This window comes from Macrotis lagotis, chromosome 2 (assembly GCF_037893015.1).
Source record: "Macrotis lagotis isolate mMagLag1 chromosome 2, bilby.v1.9.chrom.fasta, whole genome shotgun sequence".
NCBI lineage: Eukaryota > Metazoa > Chordata > Mammalia > Peramelemorphia > Peramelidae > Macrotis > Macrotis lagotis.
The window spans coordinates 165,828,829-165,855,082 of record NC_133659.1 but is presented as its reverse complement, the minus strand read 5'-3'; the positions used below and the strand labels follow the sequence as shown (position 1 = coordinate 165,855,082).

At 38.8% G+C, this 26,254-nt stretch overlaps 2 protein-coding genes across 23 annotated transcripts in view; one reads left to right on the top strand and one right to left on the bottom strand.

Moving 5' to 3' along the window:
• Window positions 1-128: 128 nt before the first annotated feature.
• Window positions 129-6,250, bottom strand: LTAP1 (lipid transport auxiliary protein 1). 4 transcript variants are annotated; one of them, XM_074223425.1, is made up of 7 exons: window positions 5,930-6,238; window positions 5,663-5,764; window positions 5,090-5,207; window positions 4,800-4,868; window positions 3,245-3,411; window positions 3,082-3,140; window positions 129-985 (listed from the first exon to the last, which is right to left on the bottom strand). In XM_074223425.1, the coding sequence occupies exons 1-7, from the start codon at window positions 5,993-5,995 to the stop codon at window positions 787-789; spliced, it is 780 nt and encodes a 259-aa protein (XP_074079526.1). In that variant the 5' UTR covers window positions 5,996-6,238; the 3' UTR covers window positions 129-786. The 4 variants fall into 4 exon arrangements, with proteins under 4 accessions (XP_074079526.1, XP_074079527.1, XP_074079528.1 ...); XM_074223426.1 differs by having other exon boundaries at window positions 4,815-4,868; window positions 5,930-6,234; XM_074223427.1 differs by having other exon boundaries at window positions 893-985; window positions 3,076-3,140; window positions 5,930-6,250.
• Window positions 6,251-6,448: 198 nt separating this feature from the next.
• The window catches only part of UBAP2L (ubiquitin associated protein 2 like), a 45,343-nt gene continuing 25,537 nt past the window's right edge, over window positions 6,449-26,254 (top strand). For 9 of the 19 annotated variants that reach the window (XM_074223407.1, XM_074223403.1, XM_074223405.1 and 6 more), the window contains exons 1-11: window positions 6,449-6,543; window positions 10,772-10,901; window positions 12,470-12,547; window positions 13,589-13,699; window positions 16,766-16,934; window positions 17,579-17,674; window positions 18,380-18,425; window positions 18,992-19,104; window positions 22,908-22,960; window positions 24,458-24,543; window positions 25,758-25,929. In XM_074223407.1, coding sequence (XP_074079508.1) covers window positions 10,812-10,901; window positions 12,470-12,547; window positions 13,589-13,699; window positions 16,766-16,934; window positions 17,579-17,674; window positions 18,380-18,425; window positions 18,992-19,104; window positions 22,908-22,960; window positions 24,458-24,543; window positions 25,758-25,929 — 1,014 coding nt within the window. In that variant the 5' untranslated portion in view covers window positions 6,449-6,543; window positions 10,772-10,811. Of the gene's footprint in view, window positions 6,609-6,887; window positions 6,983-7,026; window positions 10,902-12,469; window positions 12,548-13,588; window positions 13,700-16,765; window positions 16,935-17,578; window positions 17,675-18,379; window positions 18,426-18,991; window positions 19,105-20,612; window positions 20,673-22,907; window positions 22,961-24,457; window positions 24,544-25,757; window positions 25,930-26,254 lie in introns of those variants that run through there. The other 10 variants (XM_074223397.1, XM_074223395.1, XM_074223401.1 and 7 more) reach the window with 4 other exon arrangements.

Sequence of the window (26,254 nt, the reverse complement as noted above, 5' to 3'; positions counted from 1 at the left end):
AAATGCAGCTCCAGTTATAATTTCAGAGGGAATCAGTCCTATCATGACCTCATAGATATATACACCCCCCCCCCAACCCTCTTCTACTCCAAATAGAGAGGAGCAGAAATCAGTAAAAAAAAATAATATGCTTATTTTTTCGGCTGTTTTATTAAATAACCATTTTATAAAGAAAGACTAGTACAGTGACTTCTTGGGGAGGCAGGGAAAGGGGAATATGGAATTAGTGGCTATATCACATCAGTTCCTCCAAGTCTCATCTTGATTGCAAGGCAGTACACTAAACACAACACAAATTTGAATAGGGTTTGTTTTAAGTATAACACCCTAGCTCCTGTCCACCCTTTTCACACCACGACTTTAATATGTCCATGGGCTAGAGTCCCCATCCAAGTAGGTAAGATATGGTTTCCACTTCCAACATAAGTGCCCCTTCTCCTACCCCCACTAACCTATTTAGAATACATCTGCTTTTGGGACAGGTCAAAAAATAATCATGATCAATAATAAAATGGAAGGAGGAAGTGACACAGACAGAAGAAAAATATGTGGAATCAACTCCATAAAAATGCTTTTGGAGAGGGAGATTCCCGAGGGCCTCATGGAACTTCAAGTTCTACAACAGATAGAGGGATAAGCTAAGGAAGGATTTCCAGGAACACATTTCAAAAAATTCTGAGCATAATAACGATAATACTGCTGTCTCCTGCCCTGGAGAAATCCCTGGGTACTAAGACTGGAATCTCATAGTAGAACCATATTGACTATGGCTATCCCCAAATTCAGTCAGAGAGTGCTCTCTAGGGTGTTGTAGTTATCCTTAAAACTCTTCAGCTCTAGGAAGTGCTTAGCTCTTTTACTCTTCTGGCTGGAGGGCAGATAAGTGACTTGGATAGTTGTTGGGGAGGAAACTTCAGGAGACTGTGTTAGATCCTTAGCTGCTGACTGGTGCTGTCGCTGGGAACTTCCACCTCGAGCTTTGACACTGAAGCATACAAGGAAAGAATAAGTTATGACCAATATAGAAGAGAAAGATCACAGGTAGGGTCTTAATGACTCCCAAAATCAACCAATGATGTATACACACACACACACACACACACACACACACACACACACACCAGTTGCTAAAACTCAACCTGATTTTGAGAAAAAATATTGCTTTTTCTAATATGGCTCTGCCAGATTTTTGTTTCTTATCATATAAAGCTTAGAACCAACCATTCCCTTCCCTTAGATCAGAAGATCTAAGTATTCTGACTTTCTAGGCTTCACACCACATTCTTCTGCCCTCTATTTACTTTATGGTTCACCAGACTCCAGTTGTAGTTCCTCAGTGAAACATCATTTTCCAAGTCTGTGCTGTATTACTGTTTTCACGGTTGGAATGTTCTCCCTTCCTCCCTTCTTCTCTAAGAATCTCAGAATTCTTCAAAACTCAGCTCAAGTACCATCTTCTTTCCATATGAAGCTTTTCTAGATGTCTCCAAACTGCTAGCTCCCTCCTTCCCCAAACTATCTTACTGCTTTGTCTTTTTATTTTTAGGTTTTTGCAAAGCAAATGGGGTTAAGTGGCTTGCCCAAGGCCACACAGCTAGGTAATTATTAAGTGTCTGAGACTGGATTTGTACCCAGGTACTCCTGACTCCAAAGCCAGTGCTTTATCCACTATACCACCTAGCTGTCCCTTGATCTCTCTTTTGTAAAGTAATGTCCTTGAAGGCATTATTCCATTTTTGTCTTTGTATTGTCTTTCTACTGCTTAGCAAAGCCTACATAGTAGGCAATTAAGCTTTATGGACTGAGGGATATCTTTAGGTCATATTCTTAATGATCCCTTCATTTTACAAATAAGATCCAGGAAAAAGTGATTTGTTCAAGATAAGATATAATAATCCCACACACTACTGAATCCAAATCCAGTTCTCTTTCCACTTAATGTGTCTGCAGTAAATATTTACAAAAGTCCCTTCATTAGATAGTTTACAGAAATAGGAGAGAAAACTAGAAACAGTATGCTTAAGAGAATGACTTTTTATAGATTTTGCTGATTTCTACTAGATTTGCTGCTTGATTTCCACCAGATCTTGCTGTTTTATTTTGTGACAGCTCTAAGGGTTCTTTTATATACTTTTTAAAGAACAACTCTTTTCAAAAGATAAAAAAGGGAGAAGGTAGGAGACATACAATGCTTTTCTGTACTTTAAGAAAGAGCCAAAATAAATCTTAAATCAGAAAGGAAACAGAATGTAATCCTCTAGTTAACTCAACATTATGCATACCAATTAAAAATCTGAGAGTTATTTACCATTACCACATTTCTCATTTGAATGTTTGCAAAAGCTTAACATAATGAAATTAAATCTAAGGTGTAGGAGGGAATGAAGATATTCCAAACCCATCAAGAGGGTTAACCAAACTTTGGGCCCTTAATAAATCAAAGCTTAGCAACAATATTTTTGCCTGTTGGGTCTAGTGAGATTGCTACTGCCAGATTAGACATTAAGGCTAGTTGCTACTTATGTTGTTACTACTATACAACTGAAAAGGACACAGCAGTAACAATAAAGGTCCTGGAAGATAGGGAGTTCTGCTGGCCTGGATTTAAACAAAAGTGTGCCAGACTTGGGCAAATTTTTCTTTAGCTTGTAAAATAACTGTTACTCTGAATTAGGAGGAAGGAAGAAAAGAGCAGTTTGGAGCAACAGAAAAACACTGACTGTGGAAATGGAAAAGACCTGAGTCTGAGTTTTAGCTCTATTGCTAAGTACATTTGGTTAAGTTACTTCTCTTCTCTGCCTTCGATTTTCTTATTTGTCAAATGAAGGGGTTAGATCAGATGATTGATAAGGTGCTTTATAGTTCTAAGTTGTATATAAAATGTATTATATAAAAATTTAAGTTGTATATAACAATACAACTCTGGGTTGCCTACCATCCAGGTAATTTGCCTACTTTATTTTCTGGTGAAAAGTCTTACCCTAGTCCAGTACTGTTGAGTCCTCTAATATATATATTAGAAGAAAAAAAAAAAGAGGAACCCACAACAGCCCCACTTTGACTTGTGTTACCCACACTCACGCAGCAGCTAGTTCACTCAGTGCTTCCTGATAGCGTAGATATTCAGTCTGGCCAAAGACCTGAAGAGAAAAAAGATAGTAAGGATCTTTTTAATCTCCAATCTTGACCTTTCCCACTTGAAATAAAAAAATCCTCAAGCAGCAAAAAAGATCAACTGACTTACACCAGTTCCATATCGAGCTGTTTCATAGCCATCTAGCAAGGTATCAATGAGAGCTTTGCGGACACCCTTGAAGGGGGTACTTGTGTTTCGAAGCTCCAGCAGATAGGAGCGGAAATTCTTGCCCATCAGAGAATGAGGATGCCGGCCTTCTGAATGGAATGGTATCTCTGAAGAGGCAAAAACATAATGAAAAATTTTTTTCATAGGCTTCCTGTCAAGGAATGCCCTTCCAATTAATTCTAAGGCATCTTGATCAATCTTTCAAATGAGAGAATTTTGGAGAGGCAACAACTGTTTTGTAAAGGTAGTAAATCATATTATATGAATGGGACAACCTATTCATCAATTACATGGGCCCTTTCTAAATCTATTTCCTGCCATTTAAGATTCTTTAAATGCATGAGTTAGTGTCAGGAAATAAAGAATTCAACTTGGGGCTGGAAATTACTGCTTTGAGATATCTGTTTTTTACTTAGTACCATTCCCCCACCTACTTCTGTGTTATCTACTTCTGAACTCTAATACAACTCTTTCCCCATAAACATTTCTCTTCTCTTTTAGCTTTCCTTCTCTCATTTCTCTTGCATAGGTCCTAGTCTGGGATTGCTCATCCTTAGGTATGCTTGTCCTAGGAACCATGTCCTTCCACTTCTAAAGAAGGCAGTAAGATGATGGGTGAATAGTAGATTAAGAGTCAAGAGACCCAGTTTTACCACTCATGAACTAGCCTATGACCTTTATAATGTCACTTCATATTTCTAAACCCAAGTTTCCTTATCTATAAAATAAGTACTAATTAGATGTTTATTTTTTCTAGCAATAGCATTGTATGAATCCTTAAAGCCATAGAACATACAAGTTAAAAAAGAACTATTAAAGTTAGTATTTATATAGCTCTTTAAGTTTTATTTTTATTTATTTATTTTGCAAGGCAAAGGGGTTAAGTGGCTTGCCCAAGGCCACACAGCTAGGTAATTATTAAGTGTCTGAGGCCAGATTTGAACTCAGGTACTCCTGACTCCAGGGCGGATGCTCTATCCACTGTGCCACCTAGCTGCCCCTAGCTCTTTAAGTTTTGCAGAGTTTTACAAATGTTTCATTTGATCTTCACTACCACTCAAAGAGGTAGATTCTATTATTATTCCTATTTTACAGAAGAAACTAGGGCTGAAAGAAGTTAAGTGATTTGCTCAGGATTACAATTAGTAAGTGTTTGAGGGTGAATTTTAACAGGTTTTCTAACTCTAGCTCCAGTGCTCTATCCACTGGGTCATTGCCTCTGTCCAAATCTGAGCTGAAACAGAAGCAGATCTTTCCTGCCTTTTAAGAATTCCCATCCTCTCTATTAAAAATAAGGGAACCACTAGCAAAATATCTTGAAGGAAAACTCATTTATCAACTCGGTACCCCCAAGAGAAGAAACAGATTCTCTAAATTCAAGGAAGTTCCTAACAGGTATACTGAGTATTTACTTTTATGCATTTTTTTATCCTCATGATCTAAGACCTAAGTTTCTTTTCTACATGAAGAATCAGAATTCCTGACCTTCCCATACCTGAGTAACCCTTACCAGAGGCACGAATGGCATCCAATGCTTTCATTCTGTACAAGTAGTTGTAGCAATCTGTAAGGATAATGTCTTGAGTCAGTAATACCACTTCCACCACCGACACTGCAACAGTTTTAATATTAAGCCTGTTCTCAGATTAGCTTTATAGAAAAATAACAAAAATGATGGTTTCTTAGCATTTTTCACTCTCTCTCTCTCTCAGCTCCCAGAAATAAACTCTGAGCCCTTGGCTTTCCAAATCTGCCCATCCCCAAGGTTCAAAACTCGCCCCATACGTTGATTTCCTGGTGTCTCCAGCTGCAAAAGTCTGGCATCATTCTCTTCAAGAAGCTGGGGTTCATACTTTACATCCTGGACCTTGGATAGTCGGATGTCAATCTCTTCCTTTAGATCCTGCTCTCATGGAGAAGAGAAGAGTTTATCATCTAAGAATAGGTATCCCCTTATGGTTTAGCTTAGTCTCAACCACCCACCAACTAGGAAATTCAGTCACCTTTGGGACATGAATAACTGGGTCAACACCAGGAAGAAAATAAAAATCTTTTGACTACTGGTACCTCGAAGGAAATAGCCAGGAAAAAGTGGGACTAAGATTCTCCAATACAAAGAGATCCAAACTCAACACTGGTATTCAGGCAATGAATCACAAAGGGAAGAATCAGAAGAAACCAACGGGCACAGCAATCAATAAGGGATCGGGATTCCCTACAGTCCCAAGTTCTCTCAACAACATCAAATTGGAGAATGTAGATTAAATAAGATTTAACTCCCGGAGATGGAGGGAGAAAAATCATACCCTTCACCTTAAAGCTACTGATTATAAATTTCGAGAATTTCCAGAATCCCACCTTGGGAGCATTGTGTCCCACAGGGACATGAGGACCTCTTCGAGACTTCATAGCAAAGCGCATGATCTGCCTCTTCACAAAAATGAACAGCAGCACAAATACCTGGTGGAAAAGGGCGAGAGGCGGCTGGAGAGCGCCCCGGGCATCGCCGCCTGCAGCCCCCCACCCCCCCTCGGGCCCTCCCCCTGGAGGGGGCGCCGGCGCGAGGGGAGCAGGGGGTGGGCGCGGATGGGCCCCCCGGGGACGGGGCGGGGGGCGGCTCCTCACCAAGCTCCCATAGGCCATCACCAGCACCACGTTCACCCCGGACAGCCAGTTACTGCTGGACGCCATGGTCTCCCTCCAGCTTCGTTAGCTCGGGCTCCTTAGCAGCAACGGCCCTAGGGCTCCAGGACCGGCCCTGGCCATTTCCCTATGGGGGAAGCCAAAGCCGGGTCCTGTCGGAAAACATGGCGGCCGGGGAGAGCGAGGGACACTGGGACTCGGGGGGGAGGAACCCAGGAAGGGAAGGCAGGGAGGGCGGAAAGAAGCGGGACGAGTTCCTGCGGTCCCCCGGCACGTGACACTGGCGAAGTGGAGGAAGAAGGCGCGTGCGAGGAAGGCGGGCCTCCGGGGCCGGGAGGAAAAGGAGGGCGTGGGAAGGTCACGTGACCGGAGGAGCCCGACCCGCGGATCCGGAGAAGGTGGCTCGTGGCACGACTGCGGGCGCGCGCCTCTCTGCGTGTCACGTGCTGAGGGAGGGAGGAAGGAAGGAGAGTGGGAGGGGAAAGGCGCGAGAGCGAGCGCGAGAGGAAAAAGAGGAGGGGTGGGGAGAGAAGAGGGAGTCTATATCACGTGACAGGGGCGGCGCGGCCCGGGGTGTCAGTGTGGAGGAGACTGAGGTAAAGTTGGGAGCGCGGCGGCAGCGGCGGCGGCGGCGGCGGTAGCGGCAGCGCGGCGGGGCCGGGTATTGTCCGCGGCCCCTTTAAATCCGCGATTCCCCCTTCACCCTTTCTCTGCTCCCGGCGTGGTCCCTTCTCCCGGCAGCGGCCCCCCCCCCTCGCGCGTTGCGGCTTCCCCTCCCCCCTCCGCGCGCCGTTCCCCCCCTCCAGCCGCGCGGGCCCCAGGCTCCCCCACCTCCCCCACCCCCGCCACTCTGGGCCAGCCGCCGGGGTTTTGTTTATGGTCGGGCCTGCGGCCTACTGGGCCGCGCCGGAGCCGGGGCCTAGATTTGGGAGCGTGGCCGGGCGGGGCGCGGGGTGGCCGGGGGGGGCCATGCGGCTCGGGCCTGGGGGGTGGAGAGAGCGCGAGGGAGCGAGCGCGGTCTGGGCCGGGCCTGAGGTAGGGCTCCCCCTTCCTCCCTCTTCATAACCCCGCGCCTGAGGAGAAGGCCGCGGGGGGTGGGGGCAGGCCGCGGCGTTCTCCCCTTCCAGCCCTAGGACCTCCTCGGGGCCTCCCCTCACCCGAGCTAGGATTCGGCCTGGATCTGAGCAAGGAGAGCGGGGGAGCGGTGGGACGAAGTTGCTGGAGCCCCTCGCTTATTTCCCTATGGGCTTTTTAATTTAAGTGCAAAGAATTACCTTTGGGGAGAGGAAGGCGATTGGTCCTGCCGGCTCCCGGTGTATCTCTGGGACTAAACCTTCACTCGTTGGTTCTCCACCCTGTTTTTTTCACCACTCCTTAGCCCCTTTGTCAACTGCTCTAGCTGCTCTCCTCACTTTTATCTGCTCTTCGGGATTTTTGAAGGCATTTTAATTAATACCTTTCATCTCTTTGCTCAATGGAGCTTTGGGTACTTTCAACAATCAAAAGCATGTGGGGGAACTTGACCTCTCTGCTCCAAGCCCCTTGGGTGTGTGTGTATGTATGTATATATATATATATATATATATATATATATATATATTGCACTGGAGCATCGACTGTCTTTATCGCTGTGTTCTCAATTGAGTTCAAGAACTGTTCATTGGTCCATACTATGTGCAAAGCATTACCCCTAATGGGGCACAAATTACAAATTTATCGAGTTCTTTCTCCTTGTGGAGAGTACCCAGTTTGCTGTGTAAGCTGATGCCAGAACCAATTTTCATGAAACAGACTCCTCTTTGGTGGGATGTTGGAAAAAGAAAAAGACCACAGTAACAGGCAATTTTTGTGCCTTAAGATATCCTTGACTATTAACCTCATGATACTAGTGGGGCCATTTCTTCTGCTTGTATCCTGACTTGGGAAATCTGATGTGCTTGTACTGAGACATATTCAGCCCAGAGATTGACTCTCTTTATCATTACAGAATAAAATGTTTGGCATCCTCTAGTTACCCTGTTATTTAGTTTAAGGTGCCTGATTTTAAATGACCCAAGCCTTTTAGTGTGTCTGGGGAGGGGTTCCAAAATTGACAGGAGTTCTATTTTTAATAAGCTGGGTTTTGTGAACTAGTAAAAAGGTTTTAAAAACAAGTTCATGTTTTTAAAGGTATACTAAAAGTATATCTTTTTAAGGAGATAATTTTGTCTTGTCAGAGTGGAATTGGATAGGAGAACACATAGCCAGGTGGTCAACTTACTGAAGCTACTTAAGACTTACAAGTTGACATTAGAAGCAAAAAGATGTATCTGCCAGGCTCTTGTGTGGTCTCTCAATTATTGCACTTAATTTTAGTGCACTCATAGCACTTTTTTTCCTAATTGCATTTTGTATCTCCAATTAGATTGTAAGCTTGAGGGCAGGGACCATAACTCTTTATTTTTGTATATACCCCATGGTACTGGGCACATAGGTTTGCAAATAAATGCTTGTTGATCCTTTGATTTCGGCAAAATATTTTTTTAACCTCTCAATGGTTTTTTAAGTTGTTGGTTTTCCAAAGAAAGTTTGATAGCTCCTTTGAAAACTGTACCTACTATCATTGCTATTCCTTCAAGCTTTAGTAATTAATTTGAGATTTCTCCTATTCACTCCCCATCAGCACATCCTTATATTATACTTTAAGGAAGGTAGTATGTAAGATGGTTCTCTTGTTCCCTGACAACTGTGGATGTGTTTGCCTGCCCACTACTAGAAGGTACCTAGTCTTGTGTTCCAAGTAATTCTTTAGATCAGTTGCTTTGTGCTGACCTAGCTCCCTGTTTTGCAAGTTGTCTAAATCATATTTTACCAAGTATTTGTAAGAGAGATAAGGAAATTCAGTCTGGAGTGATCAAAAGAATGTTTTAAATGATATCTAGATCGGTAGTGTTTTTCCATTAAGTGTTCCAAACAGAATTAAGTCCAGACAATTGTTCAAATAACTGTAGCTATGCAATATAATTGTGTAGCTAGCATATGGTCTCCTAAATCATCCTTTCAAATTGAAATCAAATGTGTGGTGGAAGGAAGTCAACATTTAGAAATTGTAGGTTGAGATGGGAAGTGCCAACTCATTAAATTAGAAACCCCAGACTAGGCAATTTTAAAATATTACCAATATGAACACTTTTATTCCTGACTTGACATTGCTTTATCTCCACTGCTGATTTGGATGCAGTGATGGTTAGTTAAATGATATTTGTATTTTTGTAGATGAAATGTTAAAACTTGACTATGATGCCAGCCTAGAGAGATAGACAACTATGTAGCATATAGCTTGTACTCCCTTCACATATTTGTATGTTTTTTTGTTGTTGTTAAAATTGGTATCTGACTCTCCCTTAAAATGTTCCCTTAAAGACTTCTTTTTTTTGGAAATGGAAGAAAAAATGAAACTTTTAATGACGTTGTAATAAACAAAGATGTATGTAACCATAGTGTCACAAATTTGTAAAGAACTTGTCCCAAATAAATTGTTTTATTAGCAATTCAAAGAGAAGTATCTTTCTGTGGATTATCCAAGAGGTGAAATATCAGAACCTCCTTAACAAATTCAGCATTCCATTTGTGGCCATAATTGTATCAATTATAGGAGTCCAGAATTGACTAATGTAAATTTCCATTAGCCAAAAATTAAATGGGTCAGACTTTTCCAAACTTATTAGAAAAGTGAGCACCTTTGTAAGTTAGTAGTCAAAATACCCTGCTCTCCTTTTGCCTACCACTGACAAAAGAAAGGTTCTGTTTTTGTTTTTTAAACTAAAAACAGCAGCTGAGGTTGCATTATAAATTGAATACATGAGTAGTACTCCAGTTGTATTTCTTGTTAAGAGTAGTTAGAATTAAAGCTATGTTCAGGTTAGGGTGAATTTTTCATATGCTATTCTTTAATTCCTATCAATGCAGTTATGATTTTACAGTGCTTCCCTTTAAAAGTAAGTCATTGTGTTGGGTACTTTGGGATTGACTAATTCTGCAATTCTGGGATATTCTACTTCAGAAGAGATGTGGAAGATAACAATGGCAGTAGTGACCCTTAAGAGTTTGGGGTTTGTTGACCAGTTTAGGTGGAGAAGCAGCTGCAAAGACAAGGAACAAGGATTGTTGCAGGGGGAGTTGGGATTTCAGGCAAAGTCATTGGAGTTAATGTGTTCTTTTTGGAAGGTTCTAGTTTTAAAAAAACAAAACAAAACACAAAAACCTCCATGTCATATGTGCAGATAAAAAATTAAATGGGGTGGGAGTATTAGAGAGAAAGCCTGGATTTCAGAGATTGAGGTTATGTATTTCTTTAGGTAGGAGTACTTTGAACTGATTTTCTTACTGAGTGTGGGTTAGTGATCCCCTTCACAGAAGACCTGTAGTATAAAGACACTGTTTGAAGGGGTTTTGAGCCCTAGGGAGATTTTTTTTTTGGTGCCTTTAAGTTGTTTTTTTTTTTAAATTAGCAGGTTGCATAGGCTACAGAAAGCCCCACTTGCCAAGGACTATTAAAACAGGAATGAGCTGGTAATTTCTTGTACTTTTTACATGGCTGCCCATCATCAAACAAATAATAAATAAAATGCATTTTGTTATACAAAATGGGTTAAAAGCCATGATCTCTTAAGAAGCTTATCAATCTAAATCTAATGTTTCCCTAAAGGCAGATACCTTCTTTTGTTTGCTGTGTCTAGAGAAGAATGATAAAAAGTTTTGTTTCTTTTAAAGGTAATGAAGAGAGTGGTGAATATATTTTGACCACATTTGATTTCTAATAAAAAACATTTTTAAATCTTTCAGCATTCTACCTTGTAAATACTGTTATTTGTATATACTGTAAATGATGACATCAGTGGGCACTAACCGAGCCCGGGGAAACTGGGAGCAGACACAGACACAGAACCAGACACAGCACAAGCAGAGGCCACAGGTAAAGAAATCTGAGGGAAAATAGAGTATGGGCAACCCAAATAGCTGGTAAAGCTTTATATCCAACACAGCTTCCTTCTGTTTTCTTTCTGTATTCTGTTTTTCAAGATTAGAACTTAGTTTTCTTAATCTCCTGAGCTTAGCTTTTTTTTAAATATCATGTACTGTTACAAAGAGCTGCCTTTTTTTTTTTGATGTTAAATGTTGCTGTGTAAGACCTTGAGAAAAAGAATTATATGACTTTTTTCTTTGAGACCCTCTATGGCTCCAGTTGGGTGATAGCACTTTTCCTTTTCTGGGTTTCTGATATAGTATCTTTCTAATTTTTTAAATTTTACACTGTGTTCCCACTTTTAGTCCATATGGGTCTGGCTATTTCCTTACTTTTGGATCTGATCTCTTCTTTTCCCTTTTCCCTTTTGTCTTCTTTCTTTGGGGCCTTTGGAAGGTTTATTTGGTTTTCCCTTCACTTAGGAAATTGACCTTCCCTGATCCCCCCATTCCCCAAATCATCTAGTATGATAGATACCCTTGAACATTGTTCCCTTATAAGTTTAAAAAGGACAATTAACTATCTGGGAACCAAATTTTATAGGTTCTTTTGAATGTTGGTTTAGAGAACATATGTTTTCAACAGCCAATTTGGAATTATTCCTATAAGTAAATAATTTATATTTGATTATTAAGTTTTATTTGATTATTTGGTTGAGGGGAGACTTTGCCCAGGGTTTACTTTTTCTTTTTCACCCCTATCTTCAATGTTCTTTCTAGCAAATGAAATCTGGTGCCCATTGAATTTGTTATCAGGCAAGTTATAATTATCCCACACCTTATATTCCTGTCCTGCTCGTTCAGTAGGAGGAGCTTTCTATCCTCAGGTCAAAACTGATGTTTTAAAGATATTTCCAGCCTTAGAAGCTAAAAGGCAACCTTGGAAATTTGATGGACATTTTTCTACTAGAATTGTGACCAAGCTACTTTATGGGCTAGTATTTTAGAAACTTTTGCTTGTAAGGAGAAAACTCTGCTAAACATGAACATCTTCCTTTTTGGGGGGGGGTAATGAAATGACTGATTATTATAAAAACTATTAATGGCAACTTTAAGTCTTTTATTCAGTGTTCATTGTACTTCTTCAGTGTCAGAACAGAAGGATCATTAGAACTCAGGAAACTTGGTCTTGAATGCTAAATTTTAATTCTGCTGTTTTTAATGTCTTTGAGCAAGCCAGTTAACATTTCTGAACCACAGTTTGTGTATATATATACACACACACACACACACACACACACACACATAAAATGGGGATAATAATACCTGCCCTTATCTACCTCAGAGGCTTGTTATGAGAATCAAATGAAATAACATGAAATGTGTATTTTAAAGTGTCTTGAAAACTGTAAAGCATTGTTAGATGTGACGTAGTGTTAGAGCCCTTGGTTCCTTATCATTTGTAAGGTGAAAAGAAATCTAGGGAAAAGATTTGAAATTATTTTGCACAAGCTTTCCTCACTGCTTCTCACTGCACTCTCCTGACCATACTTTTCTGATTTCCATTTTAATTCATAGGCTACTGCAGAACAGATTAGACTTGCACAGATGATTTCGGACCACAATGATGCTGACTTTGAGGAGAAGGTGAAGCAAGTGAGTATGCCAATTTATTGTGCTTTTCTATTGGGGGGGGCGATGATTTGGGAATATCAGTATCAAGTAACATATATGCCCCCTGTATTACTTGAGATGCTGACTCTTCCAGGGACATTGGAAGGATTATGTCATTTACACCTGTTTATAACCTGAAATGTGACTGGTCTAGGCCAAAAGAAAATTTTTCTTTTTTTCTCTGGGCAGGTATATTGTTTGAAAGGTCTGACCTTTAACTTCCAATTAATTGTTGAATAAATGCTGATGAATTTTCCATATCAACTTCAAACTATTGTGGCATCTCTTAAATATTTGCATGTACAGAGATATATGATACATTTAAAAGGAGCAGTAGGTGGCACATTGGCTAGCACACCAGATCTGAAATCTGGAAGATCTCAGTTCACACATGTGATCTCATTCTTAATTAGTTGGTCCTGGACAGATCACTTAACCTATTTCTGCCTTAATTTACCCATCCCTGAATGTATATCTTTGAGCAAACCAATTAACGTTTCTGAGCCAGTTTACTTATTGATAAAATGGGGATGATAATAATAATACCTGCTCTATTTGCCTCAGAGGGTTGTTATGAGGATCAAAGAGATTACATGAAATGTGTATGTTAAAGTGTTAGTACTAAAATACTTCCAGAATTGTTGTGATATATTTGTGAAGTGTTTTGCAACCTTAAAGTGCCATATAAATGCTAGCTATGATGATGAAGATTTAGAGGGCTCTTTCATATGCTGAATCTTTTGGTAATGAATTTTCATTGAGGATTTGTTTTCCATTTGTCACTGAGTTGGCTTTGAGTTATAGATAAATTTCTATCTAAACCCTAAACAGATAGCCAACCTTGGATTGTTGATGTATGCTTTTGGATACAGAACCTCAAAATGTCAGTTTGCCTTTCAAGGTGCTTACTTTCTCTTTGTTCCATCTCTTCTACCTTGATTCCTTCCTTTCTCCTGCCCTGCAATTTTCTTTCTGTGAGAGATGCAAACTGGCTCTTGGTGATTATAGGCTTTCTCTTTGCAGCTGATTGATATCACAGGCAAGAACCAGGATGAATGTGTGATTGCTTTGCATGACTGCAATGGAGATGTCAATAGAGCCATCAATGTGCTGCTGGAGGGGAACCCAGATACGGTAGGGTTGCTTTGCTTATAATATTGTAGTATGGGGCACCATTGGGAGATTATGATCCTTATGATCCCCATAACATTAAACAGGGTTTTATATTTTCAATAAAGCATTACCCTTTTGGATAGTAGGGAAGTTTCTTGGAAGTTTGTTTGCAGCAGATTACAGCCTTATTAAAAGGTGCCAAAAAGATTAATAGTTTGGGTTGGGGGAGGGGGAGAGGCATGCCTTTTATTTTAACCAGTTAGCCCTCCTATAAGGAGATAACATTGGTTGATAAATAGATAAAATGTGTCTCTTCTACTTAGCTTAATATAAATTGTAATTCATTCTAGGTAAGTGACTATTTTCAAGGCTGTATTTGAAATGTAAGAGATGGCATTTGATACTCTTAGTTATTAATTATGAGATTGGATTGGTCATTTTCATTGTTGAAGAGTCAAAGTCACAATCTGTATCCCATTCTTAACTCAGTACATTCCCATCAATGTAGACTGAGGATCATACAGTACTATTTCATCTTTTGTACCTATTTCCAATGAAGAAAGATGGACAGTAAGTGACATTATCTTGGTGCTGAGGAAAGGAGGGCTATTTAGCATGGGATGGGAAGCTCTCTTAAATTTTTCTTGAGCAAAAGACTTATGAGAACAGCAATTTCCAGTGCAGATACTCCCTCTCCCCACTCAGACTTCCCCCCCCCATTCAAAGTATTTGTGAAAGATGATTAATTTTGAAGAAATCTGAATTTCAAGGCTGTGAACTTAAGAGATTCTTCTGAAGATAAGGTTCTTTGACTTGAGAATACCAGACATGGATTAATTTTAACCCAAACCATCTTTTTCACATATCTGTCTTAGCACTTCTAACCTTCCATAATCCTGCAAGGGAAGACTGAAGCTAGGGAATTATGCTATAGATTCATCAGTCCTTGATGAAATCAGTGAGGAAACAAGATAACTTTACAGTGATTTTTGAATTTTGGATGGTTTGTTAAGATTCAAACTGCTCAAAAGTGATATTGAGAAAGTTGTAGCAACCCTCTATTTTGGTAGGCATCAGCACCCATAACACTGCCATCAAGTAAAGAGGGTGGTCTTCTCCCCCCCCCCCCCCCCCAGGTTTTAGGATTAGCAGAAAATTCAATGGTCGTTGGCTGTTTTGTTTTATTTGAATCTGATTTCCAGTGTTCTAAAGATTGTTGTAATAATGAGGCTATTTAACCATGAACAATTACTGATGCATTGAAGTTACCCTGAATTACTTTCTTGTTGTAATATACTGTCCTGAGAGGTAACTTTGACTGGAAGATGAAATGACACTTAAAAACTATGGATGAACATTTGTTCTTAAAAGGCCACTTTTTTTTTTAAGTCTTGCTGGGGATCAGGGCCATTGTTGTCTGGCTCAATGGCATTAACAGGGGTGCTATCCTTCTGATTATCTTGATTTATAAATGAACTTTTGTCTTCCCAGCTTTTTTAACATGATTGTCTCTAATTGAATTTAAATATGTAGTACTGCTTTGTGAGCCAGTGTGTTGCATTTGAGGCTTTTTATTATCTTTAAGAAGTTTGCTTTCTCTGAGTTGTATGTTTACAAAGACATTTAACTGATTTTCTTAGCTACAAGATTTTTCAAATATAAATTTTATTCTTTAAGAATATTCCTTTGACTTAGAGACTGAATTAAGGACTCTCAGCTGCAGAAAAAGGAAAGTGAAGAAACTGTTTGTACCATTGGCCCTAGCAGTTCCATGGTTGGGCATTTATTTGAAAGAAATCATGAAAGATAGAACAAAGAAGAGGCAGCCAGTTGGCACAGATAGAGCTCCTGCCTTGGAGAAAGACATTTGATACTTAATAGCTGTGTGGCCTTGGGCAAGTCACTTATTGCCTCACACAAACAAAAAATAAACCATTGTATCCCCAAATATTCAGATGGTTTTTAAAAATTTTTTTTAAGCAGACTGGAAATAGGTTTTAATTGGAGAAATTGGAGAAATTACCAAATTAATTGTAATAAATGCATATAACAGAATTATTGTGCTGAAGGGAATGACAGTTATAAGGAATCAAATGAAACTTGGGAAGATTTGTGTGAAATAAGCAGAATCAGAAAATATAAAATTCCAACAACTATGTAAATTTCAAAATTCATTTTAACTAAAAATCAAATGATCTGCATTTTGAACAAATAATGAAACTATTTTCCTCCTCTTGAGAAGTTGGTTCCACAAAGGTGTAGAATGTTTTATAGATAGATAGATAGATGTTGTCAGGCACAGTCTCTGTATCAGAAATTTTTGCTTCAGTGTTTTTTTTTTTTTTGTCTTAAGGAAAGATTCAATTCTATCTTAGGACAGGAAAGTATTTCCATGGATGATTGATATGAGAACAAAAGGCATTAATGAAACTTATTTTAAAAATTAAAATAAGTGGAGGCAGCTAGGTGGGGGCAGTACCCTGGAGTCAGGAGGACCTGAATTCAAATGTAACCTCAGACTCTTAATAATTAGCTGTATGACCTTGGACAAGTCACTTAACCCCATTGCCTTGCAAAAAAAACCAACCCCAAAATAAGTAGTATTGAAAAGCAAAAGTAAATAAAAAAAATTTTCAGATTCAGCTTTTAGAGTCTACTTGTGGTCTTGGGGGGTGGGAAAGACATTGATGTTTAGTTCAAAATAACCAAACAAGAGATAAGGACAAGGAAGGAAGGTCTTTTGGCTGACCACCCAAACATCTTAGATAGACACAAAATGATCTTGGAAATGATTTTAGCTGATTTAGTAACTATAGATGGTTTTCCTCTAGAAAGGAATATATATATATACATACACACACACACACACACGTATTATTGGACTGTAATTTGACATTTTTCTGACTTTGTTTATGGTTTTCATCTGTACAGAGGATGATACATGGGGGAATACCTAGCGATTGCAACTGAGAAAAGAAGGTGGGAAAATGCTTAGCTACCTCAGGCATGATCTAAAATGTCTTATGAACAGTATATGCTTTGCAGATGAGTAACTTCTTTTCTCCTCCCTTTTTTTTTAAAAAAAAGCATTCCTGGGAAATGGTTGGGAAAAAGAAGGGAGTCTCAGGTCAGAAGGATGGCGGACAGATGGAATCCAATGAGGAGGGCAAAGAGAATCGAGACCGAGACAGGGATTATAGCAGGCGACGTGGTGGACCACCAAGACGGGGAAGAGGAGCCAGTCGTGGACGAGAGTGTATGCATGTGGATTTCTCAAAACCTGAGTTAATCAAGGCAGCACAGCATATAAAGTGCTGTGCTTGAAGTCAGAGAAACCTGAGTTCAGCATTTAGTAGCCACAGATCAATAAGCAAATCATGTAATCTTTTTAAACCTTGATTTTCTCCATCTGTAAAATGGAGAGAATACCTACCTATAGAATCTAACTCATTAGGTTCAGAATCATTTAAGTTAATATTTGTAAATTAATTTGCAAACCTTAATAATTAATGTCAATTACTATTTAGGTGTTTGATCTTTAAGAACGTAGCATTGTTCTTCCAGGGAGGATTTGAGTTTTGAACCATTCCTCCTTTCTCCTGCTCACCTTCTATTTCATGAAGATTTTAGTCTTCCTTGTATAACTTATTTTTTATCTGTAGCTACCAAATTCTTCACCATTCCCTAAGTACTTGGAGCAAAGATTTAACCCAAAACTTTTCTGTTAGTAGGATTGGGAACTTTTTTGTTTATAGACAATGTAAAATATTTCACCTACTCACCTTTTGCCAAATAATCTAGCAATTAAGATTGTTTTCATAGTCTAGTAAATCCTCTCTTATGCTGACCATGTCCTGTTGATCCTGTTGTAATTACTTGTTTTTGCCTTTTATGTTTTAGTTCGAGGACAGGAAAATGGACTGGATGGTGCTAAGACTGGAGGCCCATCTGGAAGAGGCACGGAAAGAGGCCGAAGGGGCCGTGGACGAGGCAGAGGTGAGCATCTTGCTAGGTTGGGAGACAACAAATTTATTTTTCAGAGTTTCTCACTTGTCTTCTTCTCCCCCCTCCCCTTCCCCAGGGAGTTTGTCTTGTTTAATTCTTTTTTTAAAAATACAAGATGAAATTTCCTAGGGTTTTTTTTTTTTTGCAAGGCAGATGGGGTTAAGTGGCTTGCCTAAGGCCACACAGCTAGGTAATTATTAAGTGTCTGAGACTAGATGAAATTTTCTTACTGTCATTTTTTTTGTTTGTTTTTGCAAGACAGTGGGGTTAAGTGATTTGCCCATGGTCACACACCTAGGTAATTTTTTTTTAAGTGTCTGAAATCATACTTGAACTCAGGTCCTCCTGACTTCAGGGCCAGTGCTCTATCCACTGTGCCACCTAGCTGCTCCCTCACCATCATTTTTTAAGTTCTTTTCAAGAACTGAAGTTTGTTGGTTTGTGTGAGGGATACAATTAAAAGTTTTTTGTAGCGCATATCGATGCACTTAAATGAGTATTTGGTAGATTAGACAGCAGAATAAGTCTTTGTCATTAGTAATGACTGACTTGTATTAACTGATCCTTTTCATGAAACTATAGAGAGAACATTTTATTTAACTATCCCATTTAGCTTCTGTTATTCAAAGGCTGCCTTGGTAGGTTGTATGGTATGAGTATATGTTTTGAAACTTTTTTTCCTCATTTTATTTCTAGGTGGCTCTGGTAGGAGGGGAGGACGGTTTTCTGCCCAAGGCATGGGGTAGGTTTCACTGAATAAGAGTTTGGAAAATATATCATCCCAGTTTCTTTTAGATGCCACCATAATGATTAAGAGTCTATAATGTCTTAAAGCAATTAAATATATATTGCCCTATTCTAGATTAGACTAATAATTGAAGAATAAGACCAAAAGATAGTCATTCCTAGTTACACATCAATTCCCACAAAGGGCATTCCTGAGATGAATAAAAGGAAGGCCATCTGACCTGCTACTTTGCTTTAAAAAGTGGTTGTCGCTTAGGTTGTCTCTGTTGTTTTTGGCAGCTTTAGATGTTTGCCATTTCCCTGAAATCTCATAGAAGTTTTGTAATGGATAGTACCATATTAATTTAAATAGGCAGTAAACATGAAGTTCAGATTTTACTATGAAACATTGTGTACATCAAGAAAACAACAGACAGCAAGTGGGTTTTTTAAAGTGGGGACATTTATACTGGAATTGGGGACAATAGGGTTCAGGAGTCTTACTGCCTTCACTGTAATCCTATTTGGTGGAAGTTCTTGGAGACTGGTGAATCTTTTAAGTCTTTATCCCTTCTGTTTTAGAACCTTTAACCCAGCTGATTATGCAGAACCAACCAACACCGATGAAAACTATGGAAATAGTAGTGGCAACACGTGGAACAATACTGGCAGTTTTGAGCCAGACGATGGGACGAGTGAGTTAACCTTCTTTATATGTTCTGTTATTCCCCCTGGGAATCTGGGGTGCTAATCTTTTTGAGATACAGACAGATATAGAAAAATATTTTAGGATAAGTGATAGGATTCATTTTATAATTCACCATTTAGCTTTCTAAAATGCATTGAAGTATTCACTGGGACATCTCTGTTCTTTGAGAAGAGTGAACAGTATACTTAAACTACTGTCTCCTGAAGGGGAAGAGTACTTTAATCCAGACCTCTACTGCCAGTATACTTTCTAGCCCCAAGGCAGAGAAACCCTTTACTCTCTTCTCTATCAGGGATCAAAAATCAGGCAAGAAAGAGGACCTCCCAGTTTTCCTTTTCAGATAGTCCTGAGGGGGATATAGCATTATTGGGTATTACCCAAGATGCATGTGTGTTCTCCTGAGGCAGCTTGGTACCAACAGAGTGGATGTGTGTATAAAAGCAGAGGTTAAGTTTGTGTGGCATTAACAATAACAAGGTATATATTTGTGTGTGTGTGTGTGTGTATGTGTGTGTGTGTGTGTATGTGTGTGTTTTAAGTATTACCTGGACTCCTTGTTCTCCCCTAATTCCTTCCACTTTCGAAGATCTTATCCTTTGCCTGGTTGAGCAATTGACCAACATGAGGAAACCCTTCTATAACCATTTTTCTAGTTATGGAGGATGTTTGGATTCTAGCACCTTGTTAAAAGATCCCAAATTCATTACTATCCCCTTCAGAACCAGATGGGGGTTAATCTCTGGGGTTTTGGGGGGGGGGCTCTTGGCATGAATTGAAATATTTATCCAAATGTTTTTCCTTAATTTTCCCCTACTTTTTCTCTGCATTTGGCTATTATCTCCTGAATCCACTTTGCCCCATTGAATGGAGGTTCAAGATATTATTGGCCAGATACCTAGAATTCCTACTATACCTGACCATTCTGCTTTCTTCCTAAATTATTTTAACTCTCCATTCTTCTGGGTTCTTTTTTGGGGGGGGTAGAGGTGACTGGTTTCATTTTTCTTTTATATGAATGTTGCAATTAATGTTTTTGATTACTAATTTAATATTTAGCCCTTTGTTTTTAGCTGTCTTCATTGACAGAACAAACAAATGGTTGACAAAGGACTATTTTTCTATCTGCTAAAGTGGGAGAATGGCAGGTTGACTTGGGAGACTAGAGTTTGAAATGCTGTGATTTGTGGCTGAATGAAATTGAGTGTGATATTACCATCCATTATCCTGTTAGTGTTAAAGCTCCAGGTTCATGCATTTCCATCATTGTTAATTCATGATATGAACATACCCTCATGCATGATCCATTTTTGTGTTTCCATAAAAGCAACTTCTAGCATCTTTTCTTAATTTAAAATTAGGGGAAAAAATTTTACACCCCCACCTCCCCCAAAAATATCCACAGGTACAATGGGAGTTGTGTACTGGGGGCAAACGTTCTCATTCATAAGCAAAATTTCACTGGTTGTTTTTTCTTTTCTTTTCTTTTTGTTTCAGGACTTGATTTCATGGGGGTTGAGGGGTCAAATTATCCCCGAAAATTTGAGACTGCTCCTGGTATGATACATCCAGGCGCCTAACTGCCCCGGATATTATTTTTTATAGCTTTTTATGAACTGAAATATCTGTGGATATGTGACTTATTTCTTGCTATTTCTGTCTCTATCTTTCAATTTTTTCTCATTTATTGAATATTTGATGTTTGCTTTCTATGTTTTCTGTTGATGGGAAGGAAACCCTAATATTTGGTCATCAAAAGCATTTCAACTCCCACTGTTCCTTAGCCTCTTCAAAGAGTTCTATTTTAAACCCACCCTCAATTCTACACCATATGATTTTGCAGCTCATAGGAAGCAGTGTCATTCAGGTTTCTGTATTCTTCCCTTCCCACCAAAGTCACCAGAAAATTTTCTGCCAGCTAGTCTCCTTTTGACTTGACTCTACCCAAGTTGAAATGCAAATTTGCAGGAAAAAGAAGAGGAGGAAGGAAGAAGTTGTTTCCAGAGAGTAGGATATAGTTTACCACTTGGATAGATTAGAGTTGGACCTCTGCTTGGACTGAAGAAATATCTGTTCCCCTGTTGGAGAGTTTTAAGATGTTGCTGAAAAAGTCACTGTGCTAAACGTGCCTTTCTGTTAGAAAAAATAAATTTTTAGTATTGTTGAATGTTCAGGAGATTTGAGTTGGAAGTTACAAGTGTCACATGAATGTTTTCCTTCAGAGACTAAAGTCTATAGGTTTTCTTACTTGGTTCCATCAAAAATCTTTCTCTTGTGAGAAATCTATTGTGTTTGGGAGGTATTCTGAAAATTGGTCTTGGAAAGAGGGAGTCCTTTCTCTTATCAGGCAGAGAGCAAAAGATTCTTCCCCCCCCCCCCCCCCCAAGGTTATGGGGTTAAGAGATTTGCCCAAGGTCACACAGCTAGGTAATTAGTAAGTTTCTGAGGCTGGATTCGAACTCAGGTCCTCCTGACTCCAAGGCTGGTACTCTTTCCACTGTGCCACCTAGCTGCCCCAGCATATGATTCTTTAGTTTCCAAAAAAAAGTCTTAGAGTAGAAAAGAATTCATCTAATTTTTTTAACATCCCCCAGTCTTCCCCTCCCCCCAACATTCGAACTTACTGAGAATAACTATGAAGTATAAGATGATAAAGACAGAATTGGAGATGAGGAAAATAGGATGAACCTTTTTGTACTTCAAGTTTTTTCTCCTATAGACCCCAAAAGTAGACCAGTTTGTTTTTTTAAATTAGACAAGGATAGGGATGGATCTTAAGGGAGGAGTCAGTATATGAAATGGAGCCAGAGATACCCAGGTTGAACTGAGAAAAACAGTCAGATCCAAGGAATAAAGTTGTTTTGCCATTTGTCTGTTCTCTTCCATCCAAGTCTCTTCCCCATTCAATATTAAACCTGTTCTGATTGAATAGGACTTGAGGTTGTGTCCTTTAGTTCTGACTTTGTTATTACATACCTTTCCACAGTGTGACTTTTGAGCCAATCTTGGACATGTCCTTACTTTGAAATTAAGTAAATGGCAGGTAATAATTGACAAAGCTTTTTTCCCTAGTGAGAGAGATAGTGTAAAGTAATATCCCCATTTTGCAGAAGAGGAAATTGAAAACTCAGCAAAGTCATATGACCATGGTGTCATAGTAAGTTTTAGAATTAGGCTATAAATGCAGGTCTCTTCTGATTCCCAAGTCTAGCACTTTTTATGCAAAACCCTATCTTCTGCTTCACTGCTCTAGATTTAGATTCTCATCCTTCACTATTTTCTCATCAACTATCATCAAAACCATTTTTTACTGAGTCCATCTGTGCTATTAAATCATATTGCCATCTCTCTTCAGATCACCTGGGATTTTTTTTTTATCTCAATTAAGTAAGCTTTAGTTGCATGCTCTTGTTTATGTTGCCTTTTGCCATCCTACTATCTAACCTGGTCATTCTCACTAGGCCAGAGGGTTGAGTGTTGTAAAGGGCATTGTCCTGTGGGAAGTGGGGTGGATAATTGTTTGGGGTTTTTTTTTTTTTCTGTGGCTGCAGCTGCAGTGATTGTGAAAGGCATTGATGATGAATGTGAAGCCATATATATCTAGAGATGCCACTTTGGGAGGGTCTGGTCCATGATTTTATTCTTGGGAATCTTTTCTGACCCCTAGATTCCCATCATTTTTTTTTTGCCTGAAAAACATTTTAGAATTATGCCTTACTTTTTTTTGAGTTGTTTTTTTTAAAAGTCACTTATAAGTCATTTCTTCTTCTCAATTCTTCACTTTATACCTAGGTGCATGGAGAACTGCAACAGAAGAATGGGGTACAGAAGATTGGAATGAAGATGTAAGCATTCCCAGAAGTCTTCATAAACTGAATGCTCAGGAGTAGAAGTTGACTGGCCCCCACTTGTTATTTCTTAATAGTCTAAACCAGGTCTTAGCAAACTGAGGACAACTAGCTATGGGATATTGACCCATGACCATTTCAGATGACATGTGAAGATCCTCCCTGATATAAGATTCAAAGAAGGGTGGGGCTACACAGAGGTTTTAATTTTACCTTGGAACTTCATGCATATATATATAGCAGCTTTCTGTAACTTATCATCAGGAGAGCGACAAGTCCTTAGAGTTATGTTGAAAATGGAACTCTGATGATATTATGTTATATAACAATTGCTGAGACCCAATATAACCAACACACTCATACCATGACATCATGAAGTTCATTCCACAGTCACTCTAAGCAATTATTCCTTATATAAACTCATACTAAGCTATATATGAGATACAAAGGAAGTAGAAGGATGGATGATAATCCTCAGCTAAGTATACAATTTAAGTGATCTTGCAGCCCTTTTCATTTTGTGTTTAATATTGCTGGACTCCAGTAGAATATGCAATTAAATAAAGTTGCATATAAAAGAAGGTCCCTAGGATGACCTAGGTAACCTGAATTGTAATAACTACATCTCTGCTCTGAATTGAAATTTTCATGCTTTGAACCTCTGCGTTGACTTCCAAGATTGAGTCCCCATTTTGTTGGTAGTTATGTTCATATTCCTGTTCTTTGTAAAGTCTTCACTGTGGGTGACTTAATGGCCAAACAAATGGCAATGTCTAATACTGTCCTTAATCCTAGGTGTCAGGCCTTAAGTATTTTCTCCAAGGTATATTGAACATCAGACAGTGATTTTTCACCTGAGCAGACTGACTTGAACCTTTAATAAATTCTCCTTTGTCCTCCAGAAACTTGGAACATTTGGTTCAATCCTTTTGAAGAAGTGATTTTATCTCTGATTAAATTTGATTAAATCTATTATTTCTAACAGAAAATTTCATTTAAAAATTTTTTTAGACAATACTTTTTTTTCACTTCGACTTTATAGAGGAGAGGTCATCATAATACAGTGAAGAGTGTTGGATTTGGAGTCAAAAGGACCCCAGTTTGAATCCCAGTTCTGTTGCTTAAGCTTTGTGTGTGACTTCACTCACTTTACCTCTTAGTCCCAGTTTCATCATTATTAGATACAGCTATAGCCTCACTTGAAGCTCTTAAATCTATGATCCTGTGACTCTTTGATCATTTATTCTGCTGGGTTTTCTTAATTAACATTTATTATGAGTAAAATCTTTCTGTATGTGTGTTTGTGTGTGTGTCATTCTCCCTAATTCCAGACCAGAATACCTCAGATCTGTTGAAGAAATAAGTTGTTTGGTGTATCAGGGGTCTGGGCAGCACAGGTTTCTTTCTTTGAGGCTAAATTACCTTTTCCCTGTATCTCTTTGAATACAGCCTACTTGGAGCTAGGAGTGACTCATTCTTTTATCTCTGTTTCAGCTTTCTGAGACCAAGATCTTCACCGCCTCTAATGTGTCTTCAGTGCCTCTGCCTGCAGAAAATGTGACAATCACCGCTGGTCAGAGGTAAGAAAATTGTATAATAAATTTTGTTTTTCATGTGTCTGCAATGACTAGGGGGATGAATTTCGAATAAGCCTCTTATTTTGTCCTATACTTTTAGGAACCTCTAATCAGATTTACGTGATTGTTATATTAGACCTATAAGCCAAAATCACTAGCTTTTGTTAAGATGTAAATCTTGGCCTTAGATCCACCTCAATTCTCTGAAAAATGTTTCTGCTATCTTCATTACATAACCATCTATCTCCTTTGTGGAGACTGACTGCAAGGAATGTTTTCCTTCCTCATTTACTACTTTTGGAGTGTATAACTCTTTAAAGCTTAGCTCATTTACACATGGCCTTTCCTAATATTCTTATTTTCTTTGGAAGTTGTTAAGAACTGCTTTTAATCCAGTTTAACTTTCAGTATTCCTGGCATTAAATAAAGCCTACCATAAAGCTAGTTTTTTGCCAAGTAAATAAAACTATTATTGGGATCCATTTGAAGATTCTCTCATCCACTTCTGAATTCTGAAAATTCAGTAGGCTATCCATTTACTTTATAGTGCTGATTTTGTAACCTCCATTATAGCCAAGGTCAAGAGATCAGATCCTGAGGTTAGTTTGATCCTGAATTACAACTCTGTTCAACAATTCTCATTATTCCTTTAACCAGTCCTATCAGCCATTGGATTTGATGTTCAAGTCTTCCATTTTGTAATGATTGTCCAGGAGTGATGACAAATGTAGGATGTTAGTGATATTCTTAGGAATGCCTTTAATTTTTGAAAGAATCTCTCTTAAAAGGTTTTATATTAAACATGTGTTTTAGATTTTTAAATAAGTTTGAGATGTATTCAAATTTTTGAGTGAAATTCCCAAATTTTAGTGAATTCAGCCATATTTATTAAGTTACATATCAAATCAAAATTTAATGTGCTAAATTATCAAATTTATGCTAAAACAATTTAAGGATTCTAAAATTTGCCACTGTACCTGGCAAATTAGCAGTATTCTCTCAAGCTGCCTCTTGTATACAGTTTACTACACCATATATTCACTTAACCTGTTATTTTTTTCAGGACTACCTATATACTGTAGGTTTCCCCAAAGAAGATAAACTTTGTCATCTGATTTGCCTTTCAGACTTGTGATGCTGTAATTGAGCCAAGGTTATTAGGGGATACTTGGAAGTTTCTGCTTTTGTTTTTCAAATACTATTTCTCTCTTTGTTAGGATCGATCTTGCTGTGTTACTAGGGAAGACACCTTCTTCATTGGAGAATGAATCAACCAATCTGGATCCATCTCAGGCTCCTTCCCTGGCCCAGCCTCTGGTGTTCAGTAACTCAAAGCAGAACACCATATCACAACCTGCATCAGGAAGCACCTTCTCCCATCACAGCATGGTAAGTAGGGTAAACTTTTCACCTATTCCTGTTTCATCCCTTTCAAGAATTAGTCAGAAGCTAAGAAGTTTCTAGTGTCTGTTTTTCTACCACTCAGGTATAGAAACTAGATATAGGTAAAAAGTTGTCTTGTATTAAGTTTGAAAGAGTTAACACAGTATTTAGATGCTTCGAGAAAGAAGAGGTTGCTTCAAATTAAATTGAATAAGCTTTAAGAGGTTGACAAGATTTGATAGTCAACAATCTTCCTTCTTGATTTAATTTATTTATTTTGAATTTTACAATTTTTCCCCTATTCTTGCTTCCCTGCCCTCACCCCCCACAG